This window comes from Pochonia chlamydosporia (genome assembly GCF_001653235.2).
Source record: "Pochonia chlamydosporia 170 chromosome Unknown PCv3seq00014, whole genome shotgun sequence".
NCBI classification, from domain to species: domain Eukaryota; kingdom Fungi; phylum Ascomycota; class Sordariomycetes; order Hypocreales; family Clavicipitaceae; genus Pochonia; species Pochonia chlamydosporia.
Window position 1 is genome coordinate 212,949 of NW_019154049.1, and position 20,639 is coordinate 233,587.

The 20,639-nt window shown below is 49.8% G+C and overlaps 8 protein-coding genes across 8 annotated transcripts; 7 read left to right on the forward strand and 1 right to left on the reverse strand.

Annotated features, from left to right (window-relative positions):
• Positions 1 to 170: 170 nt before the first annotated feature.
• On the forward strand, positions 171 to 2,474 carry VFPPC_10943 (sodium/proline symporter; the record flags this gene model as incomplete). The annotated part of the gene is made up of 5 exons (XM_018289231.1): positions 171 to 493; positions 561 to 761; positions 833 to 1,103; positions 1,181 to 2,199; positions 2,291 to 2,474. The coding sequence occupies 5 exons, from the start codon at positions 171 to 173 to the stop codon at positions 2,472 to 2,474; spliced, it is 1,998 nt and encodes a 665-aa protein (XP_018136835.1).
• Positions 2,475 to 4,259: 1,785 nt separating this feature from the next.
• On the forward strand, positions 4,260 to 5,789 carry VFPPC_16945 (decarboxylase; the record flags this gene model as incomplete). The annotated part of the gene is made up of 6 exons (XM_018294697.1): positions 4,260 to 4,327; positions 4,391 to 4,463; positions 4,525 to 4,733; positions 4,829 to 4,965; positions 5,026 to 5,189; positions 5,253 to 5,789. The coding sequence occupies 6 exons, from the start codon at positions 4,260 to 4,262 to the stop codon at positions 5,787 to 5,789; spliced, it is 1,188 nt and encodes a 395-aa protein (XP_018136836.1).
• A 742-nt stretch (positions 5,790 to 6,531) lies between these two features.
• VFPPC_10944 (cyclic nucleotide gated channel beta 1) lies at positions 6,532 to 7,221 on the forward strand (the record flags this gene model as incomplete). Its single annotated transcript, XM_018289232.1, has 1 exon — positions 6,532 to 7,221. The coding sequence occupies one exon, from the start codon at positions 6,532 to 6,534 to the stop codon at positions 7,219 to 7,221; it is 690 nt and encodes a 229-aa protein (XP_018136837.1).
• Positions 7,222 to 8,229: 1,008 nt separating this feature from the next.
• Positions 8,230 to 8,625, forward strand: VFPPC_10945 (hypothetical protein; the record flags this gene model as incomplete). The annotated part of the gene is made up of 1 exon (XM_018289233.1): positions 8,230 to 8,625. The coding sequence occupies one exon, from the start codon at positions 8,230 to 8,232 to the stop codon at positions 8,623 to 8,625; it is 396 nt and encodes a 131-aa protein (XP_018136838.1).
• Positions 8,626 to 13,656: 5,031 nt separating this feature from the next.
• On the forward strand, positions 13,657 to 15,967 carry VFPPC_10946 (oligopeptide transporter; the record flags this gene model as incomplete). Its single annotated transcript, XM_018289234.1, has 2 exons — positions 13,657 to 13,915; positions 13,989 to 15,967. 2 exons carry the CDS (start codon positions 13,657 to 13,659, stop codon positions 15,965 to 15,967), a joined length of 2,238 nt encoding a protein of 745 aa, XP_018136839.1.
• A 1,000-nt stretch (positions 15,968 to 16,967) lies between these two features.
• On the forward strand, positions 16,968 to 17,838 carry VFPPC_10948 (L-xylulose reductase; the record flags this gene model as incomplete). Its single annotated transcript, XM_018289235.1, has 2 exons — positions 16,968 to 17,287; positions 17,358 to 17,838. The coding sequence occupies 2 exons, from the start codon at positions 16,968 to 16,970 to the stop codon at positions 17,836 to 17,838; spliced, it is 801 nt and encodes a 266-aa protein (XP_018136840.1).
• A 619-nt stretch (positions 17,839 to 18,457) lies between these two features.
• On the forward strand, positions 18,458 to 19,189 carry VFPPC_10949 (DSBA-like thioredoxin domain-containing protein; the record flags this gene model as incomplete). Its single annotated transcript, XM_018289236.1, has 2 exons — positions 18,458 to 18,502; positions 18,563 to 19,189. The coding sequence occupies 2 exons, from the start codon at positions 18,458 to 18,460 to the stop codon at positions 19,187 to 19,189; spliced, it is 672 nt and encodes a 223-aa protein (XP_018136841.1).
• Positions 19,190 to 19,364: 175 nt separating this feature from the next.
• VFPPC_16946 (gluconate 5-dehydrogenase) lies at positions 19,365 to 20,230 on the reverse strand (the record flags this gene model as incomplete). The annotated part of the gene is made up of 2 exons (XM_018294698.1): positions 19,365 to 20,030; positions 20,114 to 20,230. The coding sequence occupies 2 exons, from the start codon at positions 20,228 to 20,230 to the stop codon at positions 19,365 to 19,367; spliced, it is 783 nt and encodes a 260-aa protein (XP_018136842.1).
• Between the last annotated feature and the right edge of the window lie 409 nt (positions 20,231 to 20,639).

Genomic DNA, 20,639 nt, shown 5'->3' on the forward strand with positions numbered 1-20,639 from the left:
ATATAATATGGCAATCTTTTGGTGTCACAGACACAAAACTGTTGACGACAGTGTCTACCATAAGTTTGTAGTTTATAAGACAGCCGGGCCACCGATAAAACAGTATTAGAGACCTTGGCTCGTTCCGGACAAAGCAAGATTCTCTTTGAATTGGTCCCATACCTCAAGTCATGACACTGCTGAGAAGAAATGGCGCGGGTGATAGTGGTAGCATTGTCGAGCCGCCTCTGCCACAGGCAGCTGGATATGTGATTGTTATTGTGATCGGTTTCTTGATCGCCCTTATCATGATGGGCACAACTCGTTTATTGAAAAAAACCGCAGGAGAAGACAACAACACAACAGAAATGTTTATGACGGCGAATCGAAGAGTTGGCACCGGATTGACAGCGTCTGCTGTCATCTCGTCTTGGTTATGGAGCACCGCCATGCTTGGAAGTTCGCTTGTGGGCTACAATTTTGGCGTAGCTGGGCCATTCTGGTTTGCCGCAGGGTACGTCTTGGCCCCCAAAACAGTATTTACAAATACGAAATTGCATCGTTTATTAATCAGATTATAGCTGCTCGCCAATGATTGTGTTCTTCTCCCTACTCGGCATAGCCTGCAAGCTGCGAGTACCAGAGGCTCACACATTGCTAGAAATCGTGAGAATCAGATATGGTACACAGGGACATATAGTTTGGATTGTACTTTGCCTAATTAACAACATCATTGCTGTGGCAAACATGCTGCTGGGTGCCAGCGCCGCCATTTCCGCCCTGTGAGTAGTGAACAATCCAATCTTTGCCATCCCCGAACCTCAGTGTTTTAACAGTAAATTCGGTAATTTAGTACTGGCATGCATATTATTGCTGCGACGTTTCTATTACCCGTCGGAGTCGTTTTGTACACCTTTGTTGGAGGGATTAAAGCGACATTTTTGACTGACTACTTTCACACCTTCGTCATCACAATCATTGTCTGCTTCTTTACCGTCAAGGTTTTCCTTGTTCCTGAACTTGGCTCCCCCCAAGATCTGTTTGATGTGATAGCCACAGTGGGCCGAGACCATCCCATTGATGGGAATCGAGACGGGTCATATCTCACTATGACCAGCAAAGGGGTGAGTTGCCTCGCAAAAGCCACCGTCATGTTATGTGTCTGGATTCAAGGGTCCCACGGACTAATATGCTCCGTTAGGCGATTCTTTTTGGCATAATTCACATATTGTCAAACTTTGGACTGGTTGTCATGGATACAGGCTTTTTCGCCAAAGCATTTAGCGCCGCACCACATGCCGTCGTGCCTGGTTACATCGTGGGAGGAATCGCATATTTTGCCATCCCATGGTGTTTCGGGACCATCATGAGCTTTGCAGCCTTGGGTTTGGAAGACACAGAACGATTTCCCACCTTTCCACGACGTTTGTTACCAACTGAAGTCTCAAGCGGTCTTGTTTTGCCGTATGCGGCGGTTGCCATTGCGGGCAAAGGGGGAGCAGTTGCAGTCGTGCTAATTACCTTCATGGCGGTTACGTCGACAATCAGTGCCCAGGTAATCTCAGTTTCCTCCATCATCAGCTTCGACATCTATCGACAGTACTTCAACAAAGCTGCCAAAGACGGGGATGCCATCCGGTGGAGTCACATCGGTGTCGTTGGCTTTGGCATTTTCTCGGCGGCATTCTCGACGGCGTTGCATTATGGTAAGGTGGATCTTAGCTGGACTCTCTACATGCTTGGTGTTTTGACATGCCCTGGGATCGTTCCAACCGTGTTCACGATTCTATGGAAGCGTCAATCCAAGATAGCTGCAGTGAGTTCACCGTTGTTAGGAATGGCGACTGGCATTGGTGTCTGGCTCGGCTCAGCGTCGGCATTGTATGGAGAGATAAGCGTCGAGACAACAGGCCAGACACTGCCCTGCGTGTATGGAACAGTGGCCTCTGCCTTTAGTCCAGCGTTGTACTCCATCGTTTTGACAAGCATAAAGCCCGATAATTTTGATTGGGCTGCATTTCGCAACGAGAAGCTGGCGTTTAATACAACAGCGCCTACAAGTGTTAGTGAGGAATCAGAATCGGACAAGATTGAAAGCAGCAACAAGACGCATGACGAGCACGTCCAAAGCTATGCCACTGACAAGGCTAAGCTTAAGCGGTGGAGAACCATTGCATCAGTTTGGGCGATTGCAACCTTTGTTGGACATTGGGTTCTTTGGTGAGTCGCCCATCTTCTGGCAACATTCGGCTGGTTTCAGATTCCAGCAGAGGGTTATTTTTGTCACTGGCTAATTCGTTTGTGCTTCAAGGCCGTTGCCAATGTATGCTGCCAACTATGTTTTCAGCCAAACCTTCTTCGTGGCTTGGATAGTTGTTTCCATCATCTGGGCTTGGGGAACCATGCTGGTTGCTGGTTTCTACCCGATTGTCGACGGCTGGGGCCAGCTCACCCAGGTTTACGCTGCCCTTCGTCAGGGACATTTCAGGGGTTGAGCGAGTTTGTTCTTCGCTCTAGCTTCTTGGCTTGTCCGTTAGCCCGCTTCTCCTTCCACCCGGTGAAGAAAATGGGTCGACTGGAGCGGATCCTCGAGTGTTTGCTGTTGATTGGGAAGCCAACCCGTCCATCAGGATCCCACTTGCTCCAGTCGATCGACTCCGAAAATAAAACTAGACTGATAGAGTTTCTACGGAGTACTTGTGGAGGAGAGTGTAGTATGACATCAGAAAGAGACTCTGTGTGCTTGCTGCTACAGAAATCTGCAAGCATCGTGTGAAGACAAGGTCGAACAGTAACAGAGCGACGCTGCTCCCACCTCCGCCAAGCTCAATTCATGCGGGTAAATGCTGAGGCCTGAAGGTTGACTTTGTCTTGCACATGGCGCACTTGGCGGTACTACTGGGCTTCTCGACCTGGAGCTTCGGATGCAAAGCAACCGAGAAGGGTTGGCAAGAGATTGACACTCCTAGTTTCTTGCGTGTCTCCTACCGCTCAAGTTTGAGATGAGATTCGTTTTTGTTTTCAGTGCTAGTTCTATTCTGCAATCAACAAGTTTCCATCGCTGTCCACAAACCTAACATTGAGCAGTGAGCACTTGTGGATGAAGTGCATGTGCCAGTGACTGAGCTTTGAGTTGCTATACCAAGTCAATAAAACTAAGTCAGACTAGCTGATGTGCCAATGTCGTCGTGGAGCTTCTGGAAATGTCCTCGGTCCGGCATTCACACCTCGCACCAGTTCGATTCGGATGAAAGTCCACCGATCCTGGTTCCTGATAACCAACCAAAGTTGAGGTCTTCTGCGCCAGCAGCTGTGGCACAACGAGCTGACAATTTTTGCAGTTAGGCTAACTCTTTCCACTGTTATTGGCCATTACGTCTAGCGAAGCCTTCAATTCCACCCCACTGTCATGACTCGACAACAACTGCAAACCCATGGTTTCTCGCCCCTTCGGGTTCCGGCTGAAACCGAATTCCAGATTGATGCTCGCCGAATTCGAAGTCAGATGAATGAAGTCCTAGCGGACTTGGATTGAGGCAAAACTCGTGGATGTAACACTGCATGTACAAAGTGGAAACAAGACTCACTGTATGTGCCAAGCACGAACATGCTCAGTGCATCGTCCTAACAACTGTACACCCAATCTTCAACTTGCGGAATATGGAGCATGAGAAATCAGAAATCGCGGAGCGTGGGGCAGCAACAATGCGATTCAGGGGAATCATCCCCCATTTGTCCAGTGAGGCTTCCGGGATGGGTCAAGGTGGACGTTATGATATGGTGCTAGTAACGGACAATTCTGTCCCTGTTCTTACACCAAGTGCTTCAAATGGCTCAAAGGATGGCGTCTACTCTAGTCATGAGTGAATACCCATGGCTGAAGTTGGGTCGGTCGCACAAACGCCAATTTTCAATGACGCCAAGCCTCCAACACACCTCGCTAGACGGCTTATCATAGGCCCAAAATCCTACCCGAGACAACCAAGAACCCTTCCTGAGATCGACATCCTCGTGGGTCGCCTAGTTTGCGCCCCTGGATGTACGGTGGGATGTCGGGTTCATTGCCGTTCTATTGGTGGCTGATAGTGGTAGCTTTTGTTCATCCGCCACCACCGGCTTCCCGTACATCCAATATATCCGACATGGCACCCGCCGCGCCTCCCAGTATGTTCACGGGAAAGACTTCGTTGTTACACCTGATCCCTATTGAAGCGAGGATTGACGTTGTCGGGTTATTCCATATCAGCTTCTCGAATTCAGATGCGTCTTGAATCGCCATCATGTCGAGTCTCGCTGCGGAATCATGGAGCTGGTACGGGCTCACTTGGTTGGTGGTCATCACAAGAATGTTAGTTTGTCCTTATTACCAAAACTGTCAGGTTATTGTCTGGATTTCTAACTAATTTCGCAGGGCATCACAAATCTTGCTGAGAGGCTCTGTGAAGAAGCTCAAGCTGGACGATTACCTGATGATAATTGCCATGGTATGTTCGGCCGACAAAGCGCAACCCGCTCGCTGTGGCTGACAAGAAGCAATCATTCTAGATGACCGATACGGTGCTCATAGTTGCGATGAACATTATCTCAAATACGAATAGCAATCTAATCGATCCAAATAATCCGACATCGCTATCACCAGAAGACATCAGGCAACGAGAATTTGGGTCTAAGATGGTGCTCTTGGCAGAACAGATGCAGTGTGTAACCATTTGGTTGGTTAAAGCTTGTCTGTTGCTAATGTATCATCGTTTAACGTAAGCTTCTACTCCTTGCGTCATTTTCTCCCTTGTTTTGACGTTTCCTTTTTATTCCGTTTTGTTCTCGCTGCGGTGATATTAACCTTGTGCAGCCTGAGTTTAAAGGGCAACTTGGCCGTCAAGATTGTGGCATGCTACGTCGCCTTCGGCTTCGTGTTGATGGAGATTTTGTATTTGGGAGTCTGGTGCAGACCCTTCAATCAGTATTGGGCAGTTCCCCCGAATTCAAGTGAGTATTTTTGTCAATTCATTTTGCAGACGCAATGCTCGTATTAACCAATGCGACCAGCGCAATGTTCCGCGGCTACGAATCATCTCATTACCAACGCGGTGCTGAACATCTCGTCGGACATAATGATCATCCTCATTCCCATGCCCGTCTTCTTACAGTCGCGCCTTGCGATGAAGAAGAAACTGATATTGATTGGAGTTTTCGCCCTGGGTGGCTTCACGGTAAGTCTCATGAGTGACACTGGCAATCGGACAACCCCTGGGCTAACTCGACCTTTCTTCTAGATATTATCAGCGATCCTCAACAAGTTCTATAGCTTTAATGAGCCATTTGGATCGGCGTGGACATTTTGGTATATTAGGGAATCATCTACCGCCATTATTGTCGCCAACCTTCCATTAACATGGACTGTTTTCCGACGAATGTTCAACTTGCGATCCTTCAATAACAGCGAGTATTCTTCAAAGAACCGAAGCGGACATCCCAACTCCACTGCCGCACGATCCCAGGGCCAAACACATGGCCGTACCCAAAATCGCAGTTACATCAAACACGATGATGCCAACGACAACGACCTGACAGGTAGCCAGGACGACATCACGAAAGGGTACGGAATCTCACTCAAAATTTACCAGCGACACGACGTCCAGATTAGTTCGGAGCCGGCGGAGAGGAATGATGGACGACAGTCGTCGAATGAATCACTAGCGGACGGTCTGACAACAACCATTAAAGGTGGTGCTCCTCGATCTTTCTTGCATGATCCGGAGACTTCGTCGGACAAATCATATCCTGCTGTAAAAGTAAACTCTAGCGTATAATTAATTCTCATGGGTACGGAGTTTATAGAACAAGTTTCCTTTGCCGCAGCGCCGATAACTACTAGTAAACTCACTTCGTCCACAAGACTTGCAGGTCGTGATCTGGGTAATTTCAGGCGATCGATTGGAACCAACCTTACCTCTGACTTGCACCAGGCTTTATCGCAAGGGTATCCAGTTGTCTCCATTTGCGCAGCGACATCGCAAAGTTTAGCCCAAAGGTCGGTGGTAAGCATTTCTCAATATCTGTCGCGTCACAGTTGCGATGCGCCACCAAGGATTTTAACTGTGATGTTACCATCCTTCGGAGTAGCGGCCACTGATTGCCGTGACAAACCTGCCAGCCGAAGGCATGCTTCATCGAAAATTAACTGTGGCTTGAGTCTTCACGCTATTCATGCAGGGAAGGGGAACCAGACCCATTATGCGGAACCGATTGCAGCTCGCTTAGACAGGAACCTGAACCGAGGCGAACGTCAAAATCTCAAGCCACGTGAGAGCATTTGGAATGACCACATCAACGTCGATATTGGATTGCAGTTGTATTGGAATGTCGGCAATACACTCTACTTCAAGTGAGCCCGTTCTTCTTTAATTAGAATCAAATTTATGCGATTTATATATTGCCTTAATACCTGCCTAGGAAAATACATCCTCTGCCCAGTCCGACGATCTGCCACCTCATCTTCCCCCCTTACTTGACAGACCCATCACTCGACGGCATCCTCAACAACCATCCAAAATGAGTGCAATGGCTCTACCATTCTCTGACAATGCAGTGTTGGCAGTGTCAATAGGCTCCTCCATTCTCTACGCAATCAATGTTAGATCCGAGCCGTCCTTCTCGCGCATGACATTCAAGACGACAGCCACGGCACTACTCGCGCTCTTTGCCTTCACACAAGGTGAACACTGGCAACTAGTTCCAGCTCTCGCACTTGGAGCAATAGGCGACGCCTTTCTTGCCTGGTCCGGCGATGCCGCATTTCTCCGGGGACTGTCCAGCTTTCTGATTGCGCATCTATTCTACGTCTCGCTCTTTGCGGGCATCGGCAATGGAGTCGACTTCCTCCTCAACGACAAGCTGCGCCTAGGTCTGGCCGGAGGAATGCTACTCCTAGCACCGGTGATGAGCCTCACGCTCATGCCAAATGTCGCCAAGTCACTGCAAATACCAATCACAGTTTACTCGGCTGTCATTTTGACCATGGTGCTGGCCGTTCTCACTGTGGACAACAACCAGGTGGTTATTGGGGCTGTGTTGTTTGCCATATCCGACACCGTCCTCGCAACAGACGAGTTTTTGATGCCCAAAGATTCTGGATATCGAGGGCTGATGCAGTATGTCGTGTGGTTGTTTTATTACACGGGGCAGCTTCTTATTGCTGCTGGGCTTGTTGACGGTTGGGATTGGCTCAACAAAGTACAATAGTCATTTTTGTTTTGTTGTCCGATTATCGCTCGGAAGTAGAACAACGTGCAGAAATTGTGTAATATACCATCATTCCTTCCCAACTGCCAATGCTGTAGCTATAGGTGTTGTGTACCGTGACAAGGACAGATACGACCCATAAGAGAAAGGAATTCAGCGTTTAGAATGTGTTGGTCACTTCTACCACGACACCTGGTTGGAGAGACTTTGACGCCGTACAGGCAGCACCCAATAGCTTTCCCTGCTGGCTCAAATATACGGACAGAAGTCACGCCATTGTTTGTCACAAATCTCCCCATCCAGTTCGATAAAACTGTGCTGGCGCGACTGGATCTTGGGATGCTGCCACTAATGGTTGGTCAACTGCCCCGCTTGAGGTCAGAACGAAGTAATACACAAGTATTCTTGAGGCCAATTTGTTGACAGAATATGCGTCCTAAAGATTTCAACCTAGTTATTCTGCTAGTTCTGGTGCAAACGCTTGAGAACCACAGCCCACAACACCATCAGCGGTTCTTGACGCTTTCCAAGACAACGATTGAGGAAGAGATGCCACCCCAACGAAGAATCATCAATGCGTAAACCTTTCTGTATGTCCGATACAGCCCTGACTCGAGTCGGCGTTCATATCGATTCCGGTTTGCCACTAAATAGGTAGCTGTCAAGCTTGTATGGAGTAGGCACATGAATTACGCAGGGTCGGTTAACTTTTCTTGTGTAGCCACATTCATGTATGAAGTTCCAAATACATAAGCAAGACTCATCAATCAACAAGCATTAACCAACAATAATACAACCATATTGCGTATAAACATATCACGTAATGGAACTTCTGCTGATATGCAAGACACCTGTTGTAGAATTGCACTGTACCGCGTGAAGCCATGTCGTAGTAGTCAAGATATGGAATCTTGTCCAGCTATAAAGTGACCAAGGGCTTCCATGTTGCAGCAAGACCAGCATCTCCCACCACCTCTCTTGTCTATACTGTTGCAACTCCCAAACACAATGCGACTCTCTACAGCGCTCTTGTTTGGCCTCGTGGCTCTATGTGGTGCCATCTCGTTGCTTGGAAACACTACTGATGGTACATACGTCGTATTGATCGATGAGTCTGGCAACGAAACCCACAAGCGAATTTCCGACCCCCTTGTGTCTATAGAGGACGCACCGCCCGTCTACGATAGCCTTATTGAGGAAGAGGAGTTGCACCGGAGACCTATAGTCTGGCACATTTGGTGTGGCTGTGGCTTTACGCTCGACCATGGACATTGTGATGCTGCTGTCGCTGATCTCAAGAGCCAGATTGGTGAGAAGACACAATACTGGTGGAGTGCCGCAGCATGGTACTCAATTCGAGGAAGCGTTGTTGCGTTTGCGTGTGCTCGCTTATACCCATATTAGGGCCACTCGATCGTCTCTGCGCCTTTAGTGACGTGGACCCTATCTGTGGTTACCAAGAGGTGCGGCTGGTATATTGCTGGGACGGGGATACGAGAGATTATCAATAGCGGCTTTGATGAAACTACAATTGGCTACATGCGTTGGTTCCCTGGTTTGGACTTTTGCAAAGCGGCAAAGACGTCACCAGTTGGCCATTGCTAGTCAAGCAATTACCCTGGAGTAAACATTTTTTCCTTCCCTTTTCCCCCTATTGACCTATTAAGGGAATTTTTTGGATGTTTGCCGGTACAAAGGAAATTGTTTGAGATGAGGTCGGTCATGTTGTGCCAGACATAATCACAATTTCCCTTAGAAGACACATTCACAGATCCGAGATTGATGTAATAAAACTTGACTCAGTCTATTGTCGCATTTGCTAGTTTTTCTGTACTTATGTAGTCACAATTATTAAGATTGTTCCTTAGCTTCTCCCTGACATAATATCTATGTAAATATGTTCATGGAATATAACTGAGACTCTCTCTCTGTATTCGCAGAGCATTCTCTTTTGCTGGCCAAATTACCTGTCGATCGCTCTTGGTTGAAGGACCTCCATCATAGGAGCAAAACCAACTGTCTAAAACGGTCTAAAAAGCACTCATAGCATAAGGAGTTTCTGGTGCAAATATTCTTAAAAATAGAGCACTAATTTTGCCTTTATTTCTTGTTCGTAACTTCTATAGGCTTGGGCTACTACAACCGTAGGCCTGTCTCGTGTTTAGTGTCAGCCATTTCCTCTGCTAGGAAAGGAGACTTTACTTGCAACTGACATCTGTTGAGATGGTCAATTGTCAAAAGCCGATTACTCAGCAGTGTCCAGATGCCATCCGCGCTGACCCTATAGTGTGCAGTGGTGAACTGAGCAATCCTGGAGTTGTTTACACCTTCACATGTTGAGAGTGCATAAACAACGACAATCCAGAGCTAAAACCGTATACCGCGCTTTGAGTTTACCCCAATTTCTATGAACATGTGCTTGTCCCCAGTGTCAGTTTGGGGAGGATGTTCAGCCTCGACCAACGTCCATTGGGCATCCTGTCACTTCAGAAACGGGACTGGGTGAAGAATCACACCACTCGGTCGGCTAGCGCCGGCTTGAAGAGCGTGAAAGCAGTTCATGGGTTACGAGAATTCCGAGAGAGTGCAGTCCTCGCACGCATCCGGGGTAATATCGAGTTCAGCTGTGCCCATGGGGAACGACGGGACGATGATATGGCTCGGACGCAGCCAAGATGTTCCCCATGTGGAAACGATCGTGAACGTCTGGCGGAATCCTTCACGCTGCCCCATGGGGCATAAGATGATGGAGTTGCCAACCGAATAATTCGGAGAGGCAGCTCCAAATAGAGTACTCCGTACTCCGAATGCACGTCCCAGTTGCCACGCACATAACCAACGCTTCTGACAGGATTACCAAACCGTGCCATGGATGGCTGGTTATACATGTATGGGAGTGCGTCAGCACAGGCCGTGTGTTCCTCCAAGGCAATTTATTGCTGCAGAATTCTCCGCGAGATCGAGGACAGTAATCTTACAGATGATGCTGTGTAACTTAATTATCCAGCTCTCGTAAGCCAAACCAACAAGCTGATGCCAAGTCTGGTCACAGAACGAGAACGGTCGCTGGGCTTGCCAAGTATATGCCTAAAATTAACTTAGGTAGGCATCTGCAGGCTCTAAGAACCTAAAAGGAAGTTCGACTTTGCCAAACGAGAAGCTTGTCCATAAAGACGTCTGGTTGGCGAGATGAACCTTCTCCAGCTACTCCGTCCGGGGCCAGCGAGCCAAGTCCCAGGATCGACAAGGCGGAAAGGTGTTTGCACCTCCCCCGAAGCCTTGTGTGCTCAAACCAGTGGGAAGGTTGGCTGTATTGAAACCCGAACAACATTGAATACAAAAATCCCTGGCCCACATCTCTCGCCAGGTTGGGGGTTAGCCAAGAGATTCAAAGGTTCCTGAACAGGGGTGATGCGTCGCCGATCTGACCAATGTCTGCCCATTGTGACAGCCACCATCAAGCATCCCTGGAGAAACAGTCATTTGAGATGACTTTAGGAAGCTACCCATCCAATGGAGCCTGGCTTTCGGGCAAACAATTTGACATACGACAGGAGCATCGCCATCCAAAGTTGCCTGAGATAGGCCTCCTTCAGAGATGAGACGGTAGGGGAAATCCCGCTCAATTATTTGCCAGCCGGCTGGGTTTTCAGCACTTGGCTCAGGTTACTTGGTCAACTAAACAGGAAACAGTGATGCGTTGTAAATTTGCCAGTTAGTCCAAGATGTGTGCAAGCGGCGTCGTGCTAGCTAAAACTGCACTGCCGTCGAGAAAAAGGGACAATTGCCAGAGAAAATCAACCTCTGACAAATGATTATTCCCAGAGCGAGTCCTCCGTACTGCGTAGTGTATAAACAATAATGTAGCAGCCAACACTCCTACTGGCACCTCAAGGGCGTCGAGCAAACCAATTTCTCCGGCCCTGGTCAGCTCGATCAGTACAAGCAATTCGTAAACAGCTTCCTTGGAGTCTCGGCCGATGTGCCTCCACCAGCCAAGACATCTGCCATGTCGCCAATAGCGGGCCATACGGCTGGCCAAAATCCCGATCATTCAACGGTGTATTTACGTTGTACCGTCGTTGTGATTTTCCAATTCTTTGGCTGGTGATCTAGGTTGGCAAGGTCGGTGATGATAACCGTGTCCGGTAACTATACATAGGCAGGCTTCTGGCATGTCGCAGAGTCCGCAGTCGCTGTCCAATTTGTCCAGGCTCTCCAAGCGAAAGGTGTGGGATGAGGCTCGTGAGGCGTCATGTGGGACACCGGCCCGCGCACGTTGACTACAGGGGGCATTGAAAATGTATCCACGCTGGAGATGTTTGGAGAAGGTCTGGTCGGATGAGGGGGTTCGTCAATGGTTCGGGACTTTAGTAAGTCACAGTTGGCATTGGCGGCCACCGCGTGGCATGGAGCACTGGGACAGACATAGAGTGGCGAATAGTATTTTACCAGCATGTCAGATTGTGATGAGTAGCATTTTCAGCTGACCGCGCAAGAGGAAAGCACACAAAGTTCCTCGGCGCTTGCGAAAATGAGCCAAGAGTCCGGAGAAATCGTGTGGGTGTCAGGAGAAGGCCGCCACTAAGTTAGGGTCAGCCCGGCCTCGCACCCGCATTTTGGGTCGTATGGAGGACAGAAAAGCGAAGATCAGGCTTGTGGGACTTGTTTGGACTGGGCAACAGGTTGACAAGTTGGCAATATTTCGAGACGCTGGCAATTCTGGCACCTGGAGCGGATGAAGGAGTCATAGCAGATGTGATGTTGGCTCATGGCAATCTCCAATGTCCCGGTAGTTGCAGGTCTGACATAAACAAAGTAAAAAATTAACTACCGGGACCAACATCCTTTTGGGCAGTTGGGTCAGAATGCCCTCGAGCCATGAGATACAGCGACGACCAACCCGACAAGCAATGAAAGTGGTGTGGCTCGATGCGCCGCCCTTGACCTTTGGCCGTGGGTAGTTGTCTCCGGCTAGTGGCCGGACGGTCTGTGTCGCCTTTACTAGGTACACCATACCAGACTCTTTTCGGTCGTCGAAATCAAGCATCAGCGGCATGGTGGCTGACGGAGGGCGCCCATTGTTCGTGTGGCAGGGACTTTCTGGAAATCAGCCCGACCTTGTTAGTGGTTGACATTATACCAAAGCCAGATTTCCCAGCAACGCCACAGGTGCGTCGACAGAAGACAGATTTAACCTTAACAAGCCACCAGAAAAAGTTGGTGACGGCCTAGGGCCCTGCATGGACCTTTTGGGATCAAAGGCGTGACTAACATTTGCCCCTTTGAAGATGGATTTGCACTCACACATTTGCAAGAGTGCCCCGAACCTCGATGTTGTTCTGGCGGGCGTCTCGGTTGATACAAGACAAACCGGCTAGTACGAAAAAGAGTCTATTGAATGAAGTGGAGGTGACGAGCGACCCTCAGAAACACGCGAAACAAAGGGTCCTGGAGGGTCAAGAATCAAGATGCTTGCTATCATGCGAACTCCACTCTACCGATAGCGTGAGAATTTGTACTTGTCATAGGTTTTGTTCCTGGTGGCTGGTCTAAGCCAACGCAAATTTGCCGTCTCGAGAGTTTAGCTAGGAGTAAAAGGCATCTACCTGTCAATGATTGTTTGCATTCTCGAGTGGTAGGGCCTTGGTCCTCATATGTAGAGTAAGAGACCACATTGCCTACGCCGAATCTTCAAGGCGGGAGACAGCACTGACCACCAGTACAAATCACAGATGGATTTCCGGCCGGCATGATATGAAGCAGACTGGCCATCCCTCCTGATAGTTTCACAATCTCCCATCTAAACCAAATGGTGGGGATGCACTTTGGCTGAGATGTTCTGAACAATCCCACTTGGGGTCGACCAGAGTCCGGCCATCACCAATCGGACGACCTACGGCGGAACCGTATCTGGTCCATCCTGCCGACCAGAACAAATTTGGGAGCATATCCATCATAGGGCCAAAAAAAAGTTCCCAAGTTGCCAAGCTACGTGGCCCGGGGTGTTTGATGGGGACAGGGATCCGTGAGCCAAAGTGTGTTCTTGGCACTGGATGGGGAACTTTACCAACACCACGTCGGAACCATGCAGCTCATCACCTGGAGCACAGCGTTGAGACCGTGCATGGAGGAATGACAATCATGAACCGGGCTAGACTCCGGACATACAAGGTAAAGGAGGGCAGGGACCTTTTGTATTTCCCCAGGGTGACACGTTGGACTAGGCGGGTAGCATGCAACCCGTCCCTCAGTGACCCATTTGGGTTTATATAATAATAGCCGTTGTTTGGTCGTCGATTGTCTCACTTGCCTCGTCTTCTCGTCGTCTTCTTTCATCGTCTTCCCTCTGGATGATTGGCTGCGTCAAGTTATTGATCCAGCAAGTGCAAGTCGAGCCGGAAACAAAACCAAAACCTCCCACAGTCGGCAGCGATGACTTCCGTCGCTGTTACGACCGGCCATCAGGCCCACGACACATTCTTGGATGGCCAAGTCGAAAAGAGAACCTCCGTCGCCGCGGCTTCTGACCTCAAGGAAGAGGTCGACAGTGAGAATGAGGAAATCACAGATCTCTTCTCAAGCTTCCCTCCGCTCAAGGGCATCGAGGAAGAACCCAACCCCCTCACAGCTCGAGCTGTGATAGTAGGCATTATTCTCGGATCCCTCGTTAATGCTTCCAATGTGTATCTCGGTATGAAAATTCGCTAAAACCAGAGATAACGTAAAATGACCCGTCTTCAAGGAGGCTAACCGCAGTATAATAGGTCTTAAGACTGGTTTCACCTTCAGCGCGACCATGTTTGGCGCAATTTTCGGTTACGGTATCATCGTACTCCTCACAAAGGCCCTCCCGGGCGTTCCCATCCTAGGCATGAAGTTTGGCCCTCAGGAGAACTCCATCATCCAGGCTGCTGCTACGGGTGCCGGTGGTATGGCTGGTGTCTTTGTCGCCGGTCTTCCCGCCATGTACAGACTGAAGCTGCTCTCTGACGATCCCAAGAGCGACTTCCCTCGCATTCTGACCATTACTATTATCTGTGCCTTCTTCGGCCTGTTCGCTGCCGTTCCCCTGCGCAAGTTTTTCATCATCAATGTTGCCAGGGAGCTGAATCTCGTCTTCCCCACGCCCACCGCTACGGCCCTGACCATTCGATCCATGCATGCCGTGGGCTCTGGCGCCCAGGATGCCATGAAGAAGATCAAGGCCCTCGGATATTCCTTCCTCGGTGCCCTGGTACATATTGTTGTCTCCCAGTACGCGGACGGCATCTTGCATAACTGGCACATGTTCACGTGGTTTTATGCCTGGAGTGGCTACTCGAACTGGGCTCTCAACATTGAGAACTGGGGATGGTACATCCAGCTGACCCCGGCCTTCTTTGGATCTGGTATTCTGGTCGGCCTCAACGCCGCGCTGTCGTGGTGGCTTGGTACTGTTGCTGCCTGGGGTCTAATTGGACCTCTTTTGGTTCACTATGGAATCTGCACTGGCAAGGTTATTGGCGAAGGCAGATGGGCCGACCTGAGATCCTTCAACTCCCTGAGCGGTGTTGATCAACCGAATTATGTCCCATCGCCACGCTACTGGATGCTGTGGCCTGGTGTCATGGTTTTGCTCGTCTACTCTCTGATTGAGTTCTTCCTCCACATCAGGGTCGTTTGGGATGGCGCCTTGTATGGCTTCCGGTCCATGGCTGGATCTCTCCATGCTACGCTCGAGAAAAGGGGCAAAAGCAACGCGTTCCTGGAGAAGCAGGCTGCTAGATTGAACGAAGACAACAGCTTGCTGGAGGACTTTGCTACTCCGGATCAACAAGTCCCGACCTGGATCTGGTCCATCGGAACCATCGTCATGGTTGTTGTGTCCATGCTTGTCTGTCACTTCCAGTTCGACATGAACCCCGGCCTGGCTATTCTAGCCTGCATTCTGGGTCTCATGTTTGCCTTTTTGAGTATTTACGGAGGTGCAGTCACGGACACAGCACCTCTGACTGCCTCGGCCAAGGCCTCGCAGCTCGTGTTTGGCGGCATCACCAGGGGCAGCCATTCGATTCCGGACGCTCAGCGAATCAATCTCATTGCCGGTAACATTGCTTCGGGATGTGCCGATGTGTCCAACAGCTTGGTCAGCGATTTCCGTGTCGGCTTCCTGCTCCGAACTCCCCCCAAGTACCAGTTTTACGCCCAAGCCATGGGTGCCGTCGTCTCCGTGTTCCTGGCTCCCGGCATCTTCGTGCTGTTCATGGCTGCGTATCCTTGCGTGTGGAACGATGCGACCAGCGCTACCGCCGAGGCGAAATGCCCCTTCCAGGCGCCGTCCGTCGTTGCTTGGAAAGCGGTTGCTCAAGCTGTCACCCTGCCCAAGATCCCTATCCCCCTCTCTTGCACCATCTTCTCCATTGTCATGGGCGTTGTTGCCGGAGCGCAGGCCGTTATCAAGAACTTCTACCTTGTTGGTCCGCGCGAGAAGTATCGCGACTATCTTCCCAACTGGATGGCTATTGGTGTTGCTTGGGTCCTTGGCGTTGATAGTGGCTACGCCAATGCCATTCTGTTTGGCAGTATTACTGCGTGGTGGTGGAAGAAGTATTTCCCCAAGAACTTTGAGGTATACGCCTTTGCTATTGCTGCTGGACTGCTTGCCGGCGAGGGTCTCGGTGGAGTGGTGAATGCTGCCCTGACGTTGGGAGGTGTGGATGGTAATGTCAAAGGAACGAGTATTGCATTGCCAGGAGGATGGTAAACACGGGTAGACGAGCAAGACTATACGTAGTGAATGAATCTAATCACTGGGGACAAGATCCGACTGATCTCAGCCTATGTTGAAGTCATATTCGTTCCGCATGTCACATGTGAACTCCATCCACGTATAAGTATATGTTACAACATATTACGGTATATCCATGGTAGACGAATACAGACACTCTGTTACAGCCCGCGAATGCCCGAGTTGCCTACATGGATTTGACGGCCCGCGAAAAGGCCCAAATCTGGTGAGTTGCCAGCGAGCCAGACGGCGTCCCGTATTTGATGGTAATTGGTAAAGTATAGCTGCCCCTCTTACCCCGCTCTGCCTTGCTGAAGGGAGGCACAGAGGCTGTGGACGCTTCGCCTTTCTTGTGAGGCAGCTGAACCAGGTGTGTTCGAAACAGGCAGCCTTACAGTACGAGGCTTGTTGTAATGCTTCTGTCATACTTGACAAAGCCGCTTATAGCTCTATCAGCCAGATGTGTCATCGAGCCAGTAACATCACTGGCTAACATGAACCAATACGAAGCTTCCTCGGCCAACTCAAGTAAAGCATAACACAGCTGGATGGCCGATACACATGAACGTCGCCTCAATTGAACCACCAAAACATGGCATACTCATAAATTCCCGCAATTGTACAGGTTCCCTTGGCCAATCGACTGACAATTTACGATTCACCGTTGTTATCCCGAGCTCCTTTCACGGCGGCGACAGTCGTGGTGACGACATTGGTGGGTCTTGGCTGTGCTATCCGGGTCCATAATGCCTTCGAATTTATCGGCAAAAGCAGCTTGGTGTCTAGTGGTCTCATCCAGATGTGCCAGAACTTAGCTCGGGAAGCGCCACTAGTCTTTTAAAAAGCTGAGGTGCTGCTCTCCAAAAGAACCCGGCCTCTTCCTTTCCCACTCTACAACCAAACCAAAGCTACCAGGTTAACTTGTTAGATCCTCTTTCTCACCGTTTACACCCCAAAACACTACACAGCTTTCACCATGCCTGTCTCAGTCCCCAAGTCCGATCGTCTTACCGACCTCTTTAGCCTCAAGGGCAAGGTTGTTGTTGTGACCGGCGCCTCCGGCCCTCGCGGTATGGGCATTGAGGCTGCTCGTGGATGTGCTGAGATGGGCGCCGATGTTGCCATTACCTACTCTTCGCGAAAGGAGGGTGCTGAGAAGAATGTCGAGGAACTTACCAAGGATTATGGCGTCAAGGTCAAGGCTTACAAGCTCAATGTGACCAACTACAACGACGTTGAGAGCTGTATCAACCAGATCATTAGTGACTTTGGCAAGATTGACGGCTTCGTTGCCAAGTATGTTAAACAAACCCCCTCCCTCTCAAGGCCCTTAAACGAAGAGCGGCAATACTAACAAAACGAACAGCGCCGGTGCTACTGCCGACGCTGGTGTCATTGAGGGATCCTCCGCCGCCTGGGACAAGGTCATCCAGATTGACTTGAACGGCACCGCCTACTGCGCCAAAGCCGTCGGCACTCACTTCAAGAAGCAAGGCCACGGCTCCTTCGTCATCACGGCCTCCATGTCCGGCCACATCGCCAACTTCCCCCAAGAGCAGACGTCCTACAATGTCGCCAAAGCAGGCTGCATTCACATGGCTCGCTCCTTGGCCAACGAGTGGCGTGACTTTGCTCGTGTCAACTCAATTTCTCCCGGCTACATCGACACTGGCCTCTCCGACTTCATCGACCCCAAGACCCAGGAACTTTGGCGTTCCATGATTCCCCTTGGCCGCAATGGGCTGGCAAAGGAACTCAAGGGAGCTTATGTGTACCTGATTTCCGATGCTAGCACGTACACGACCGGAGCTGATCTTGTCATTGATGGTGGATACACCTGCCGATAAGGGGCGGAGGACAAGGGACATGAGGCGTCACGATCTGATTCTGACGGGGATGGTGATTGTGGCGGTTCATAGCGTACAAATGAAAGGAATGAAAATTAACTCTTGTATACATCTTTGCTGCTCATGTTTTGTTCCGCTTGTGATCAATTGGCAATACACCAGGGACGTCTGACGCGGGATGAGCTTCACCTTCACGACAATCGGATCGGATCTGGCGGGGCTCGAGCTTCTAGTCTGTCATTGACTTCAATTCGTTTCTGCCATCGTCAGCGATTGACCATGACGCGGGGCAATGAGGAGCTGCCCCGCATTCGTCCAGAGACGTGTCTGGCAATATGATTGGTTGATGACCCACTAGGGTGGGGCCCCGCCAAGCTCTGCAGCCGAGACGGAACTTGAATCCTTTGATGTTGACCAAAAGCTACATGTGGCTTCCACCAAAGCAGAAGGGGATGCCTCCTTGCGTTACTGTAGGCTACAGCAGGGGTCCCCACGCGGTCGTTTCAGCGATTTGCCATCGAGAGCAGATAATTTCGTTCTTGTGTAACTTGCCTTCTCGGTTCCCCCATTTCGTACTGGAAAGAGGGCACTGGATGCTCCAACCACAGGGCCTGTGAGCATGACTGTAATCACCATTGATGTTGTGTCCGATTTCATCTGCGCCGTATGTAACAATATATACAACCCTTTTACCTCCTCAGTGTAGGTCAACTAACTATCGCAGTGGTGCTTCATTGGCAAACGACAGCTTGACCAAGCTGTTCGCCTATATCAGAAGACCTACCCTGGGGGACGAAATGACGAGTTCAGAATAACATGGAGACCATTTTATCTTGGCTACAGTGACTCTGCTACCAGCATTCATAAACTTGAACTCGCAGATACAAAGCTGGCTCACATGACGCCCGAGCAGCGTGAGATGTTGGGCCGCCGAATGGAAAGAATAGGTTCCTCTGTGGGCATAAACTTCAAGTGGGGAGGCAAAGTGGGAAGAACATATGACGCCCATAAACTGGTATACATGAGTCGGTCCATGTCTACTGACGCGCAGAATGAGCTTGTTGAGAAGTTATTCCGAGCGTATCACGAGAACGAACAGGACATTTCGTGCAAAGATCACCTCCGTACCTTTGCAGCTAGCGTTGGACTGGCCGAGGATCAAGTGAATGAGTGTTTTGAGAGCCCAACCATAGAAGAGTCGCTAAAAGAAGAGGCGGAGCTATATCGTGCTCAAACAGAAGGTTGTGGTGTTCCTACATTTCTCATTCAAGGCGAGTACAAGCTTAGCGGAGCACAAGATGTCCAAGACTTTATGGATCTATTTGTGCAGGTAAAAGAGAATCATGCTTAAAATACAGCCGCCGAGGGACGTTGTTACATGCCTGGCCCAATTCGCCAAGGCCATTAAATCTCCTCAATAGCCGAGTTCCCCAGGTACAGTCCAATGTCAGCAAACTGGAATTGTGGACAAGATTCCAATAGGGGAAGACGAAAAATTCGAAAATGTCTAACATCATCAAACCACATCAATACATATCATACCCGCCACTCGCACTGATAGACTGCCCAGTCACCCAGCGACTCTCCTCACTTGCCAACCAAGCAACAATCTGCGCAATGTCGTCAAATGTACCCAAGCGATTCTCAAGCGGCGTCAGAACCTTTTGCATCTCAACGAGATCCTTGGGGATTTTATCCAGCATGTCGCTCTGCACGGGTCCCGGATTGACGACGTTTGCCGTGTGATTCTTAGCACCGAGCTCCGCGGCCCAACATCTGGTCATGCCTTCAAGCGCAGCCTTGGACGAACAATACAGAGACAGGTTTTTGAAGCCCTGCCGTGCACCAACCGATCCGAGACTGATGATTCGTCCTGGTGCTCTCAGGTGTGGTAGGACCTGGCCGAGAAGAAGCATTGGTGCCCGAACATTTAAATGGTACACAAAGTCGAAGTCTTCATCTGTAATATCTTGTAGGCCCTTTACAACCTCGGCGCCAGCATTATTGATGAGGATATCGATACTTTCTCCAAAAGCTGCTCTAGTATGTTGCACAATGTCTGCGAAGCTCTGCACGTCTCTCAAATCATCTTTTATCCCCACGCAGACAGATCCGTTTTCAAGCTTGGAAATCTCATCACATAGCTCGTCTACCGCTGTGGCACTGGCAGAGGAGACATATGTGGCGGCAATCTTCCATGACGGTCAGTTACAAGCCTCAATTCCTTGAAATATCCTCTACATTTCGGGTGGCAGGAGTAAATGCGTTAGCATACCTTGGCTCCTCTTCGGGCCAGCTCAAGTGCAATACCTCTACCGATGCCGCGTGATGCGCCCGTCACGATAGCCACCTTGCCTGACAAGTTGAGAGTGGGTGAGCCTGATTTAGACATTTTGGCATGAGACGGAAGCTTTGCTGTTTACGGTTGCTTACAATTTTATTTCAAACTTACAATTTATATTTAAGACATTTTGACTAAACAATGTCATTCAAGCATGCAAAATACCTAAACCCGAAGCAGATCGCGATGGCAGAGATGTGGTGGACTAACGCCGAAAGTGAGAATCAGCTAACGCCGAAAGTGTGTTCCGTGGCGCCGACCGTGATCTTGCTTGAATTGCAACACCAGATGCGTGACAAGATCTTATCATTTGAAGTTGGTTTATGTCCGAAACCAATGTCCGTTATGTGCTTCGCTGGCCACGGAGTTAGAACTTGTACACCGTGACGATGGCTTCGGACTTGAGTGTAGTTATGAGAGTCATTTGCTTACAAGTTCCAGTAGTCTGGACGAGCTATGA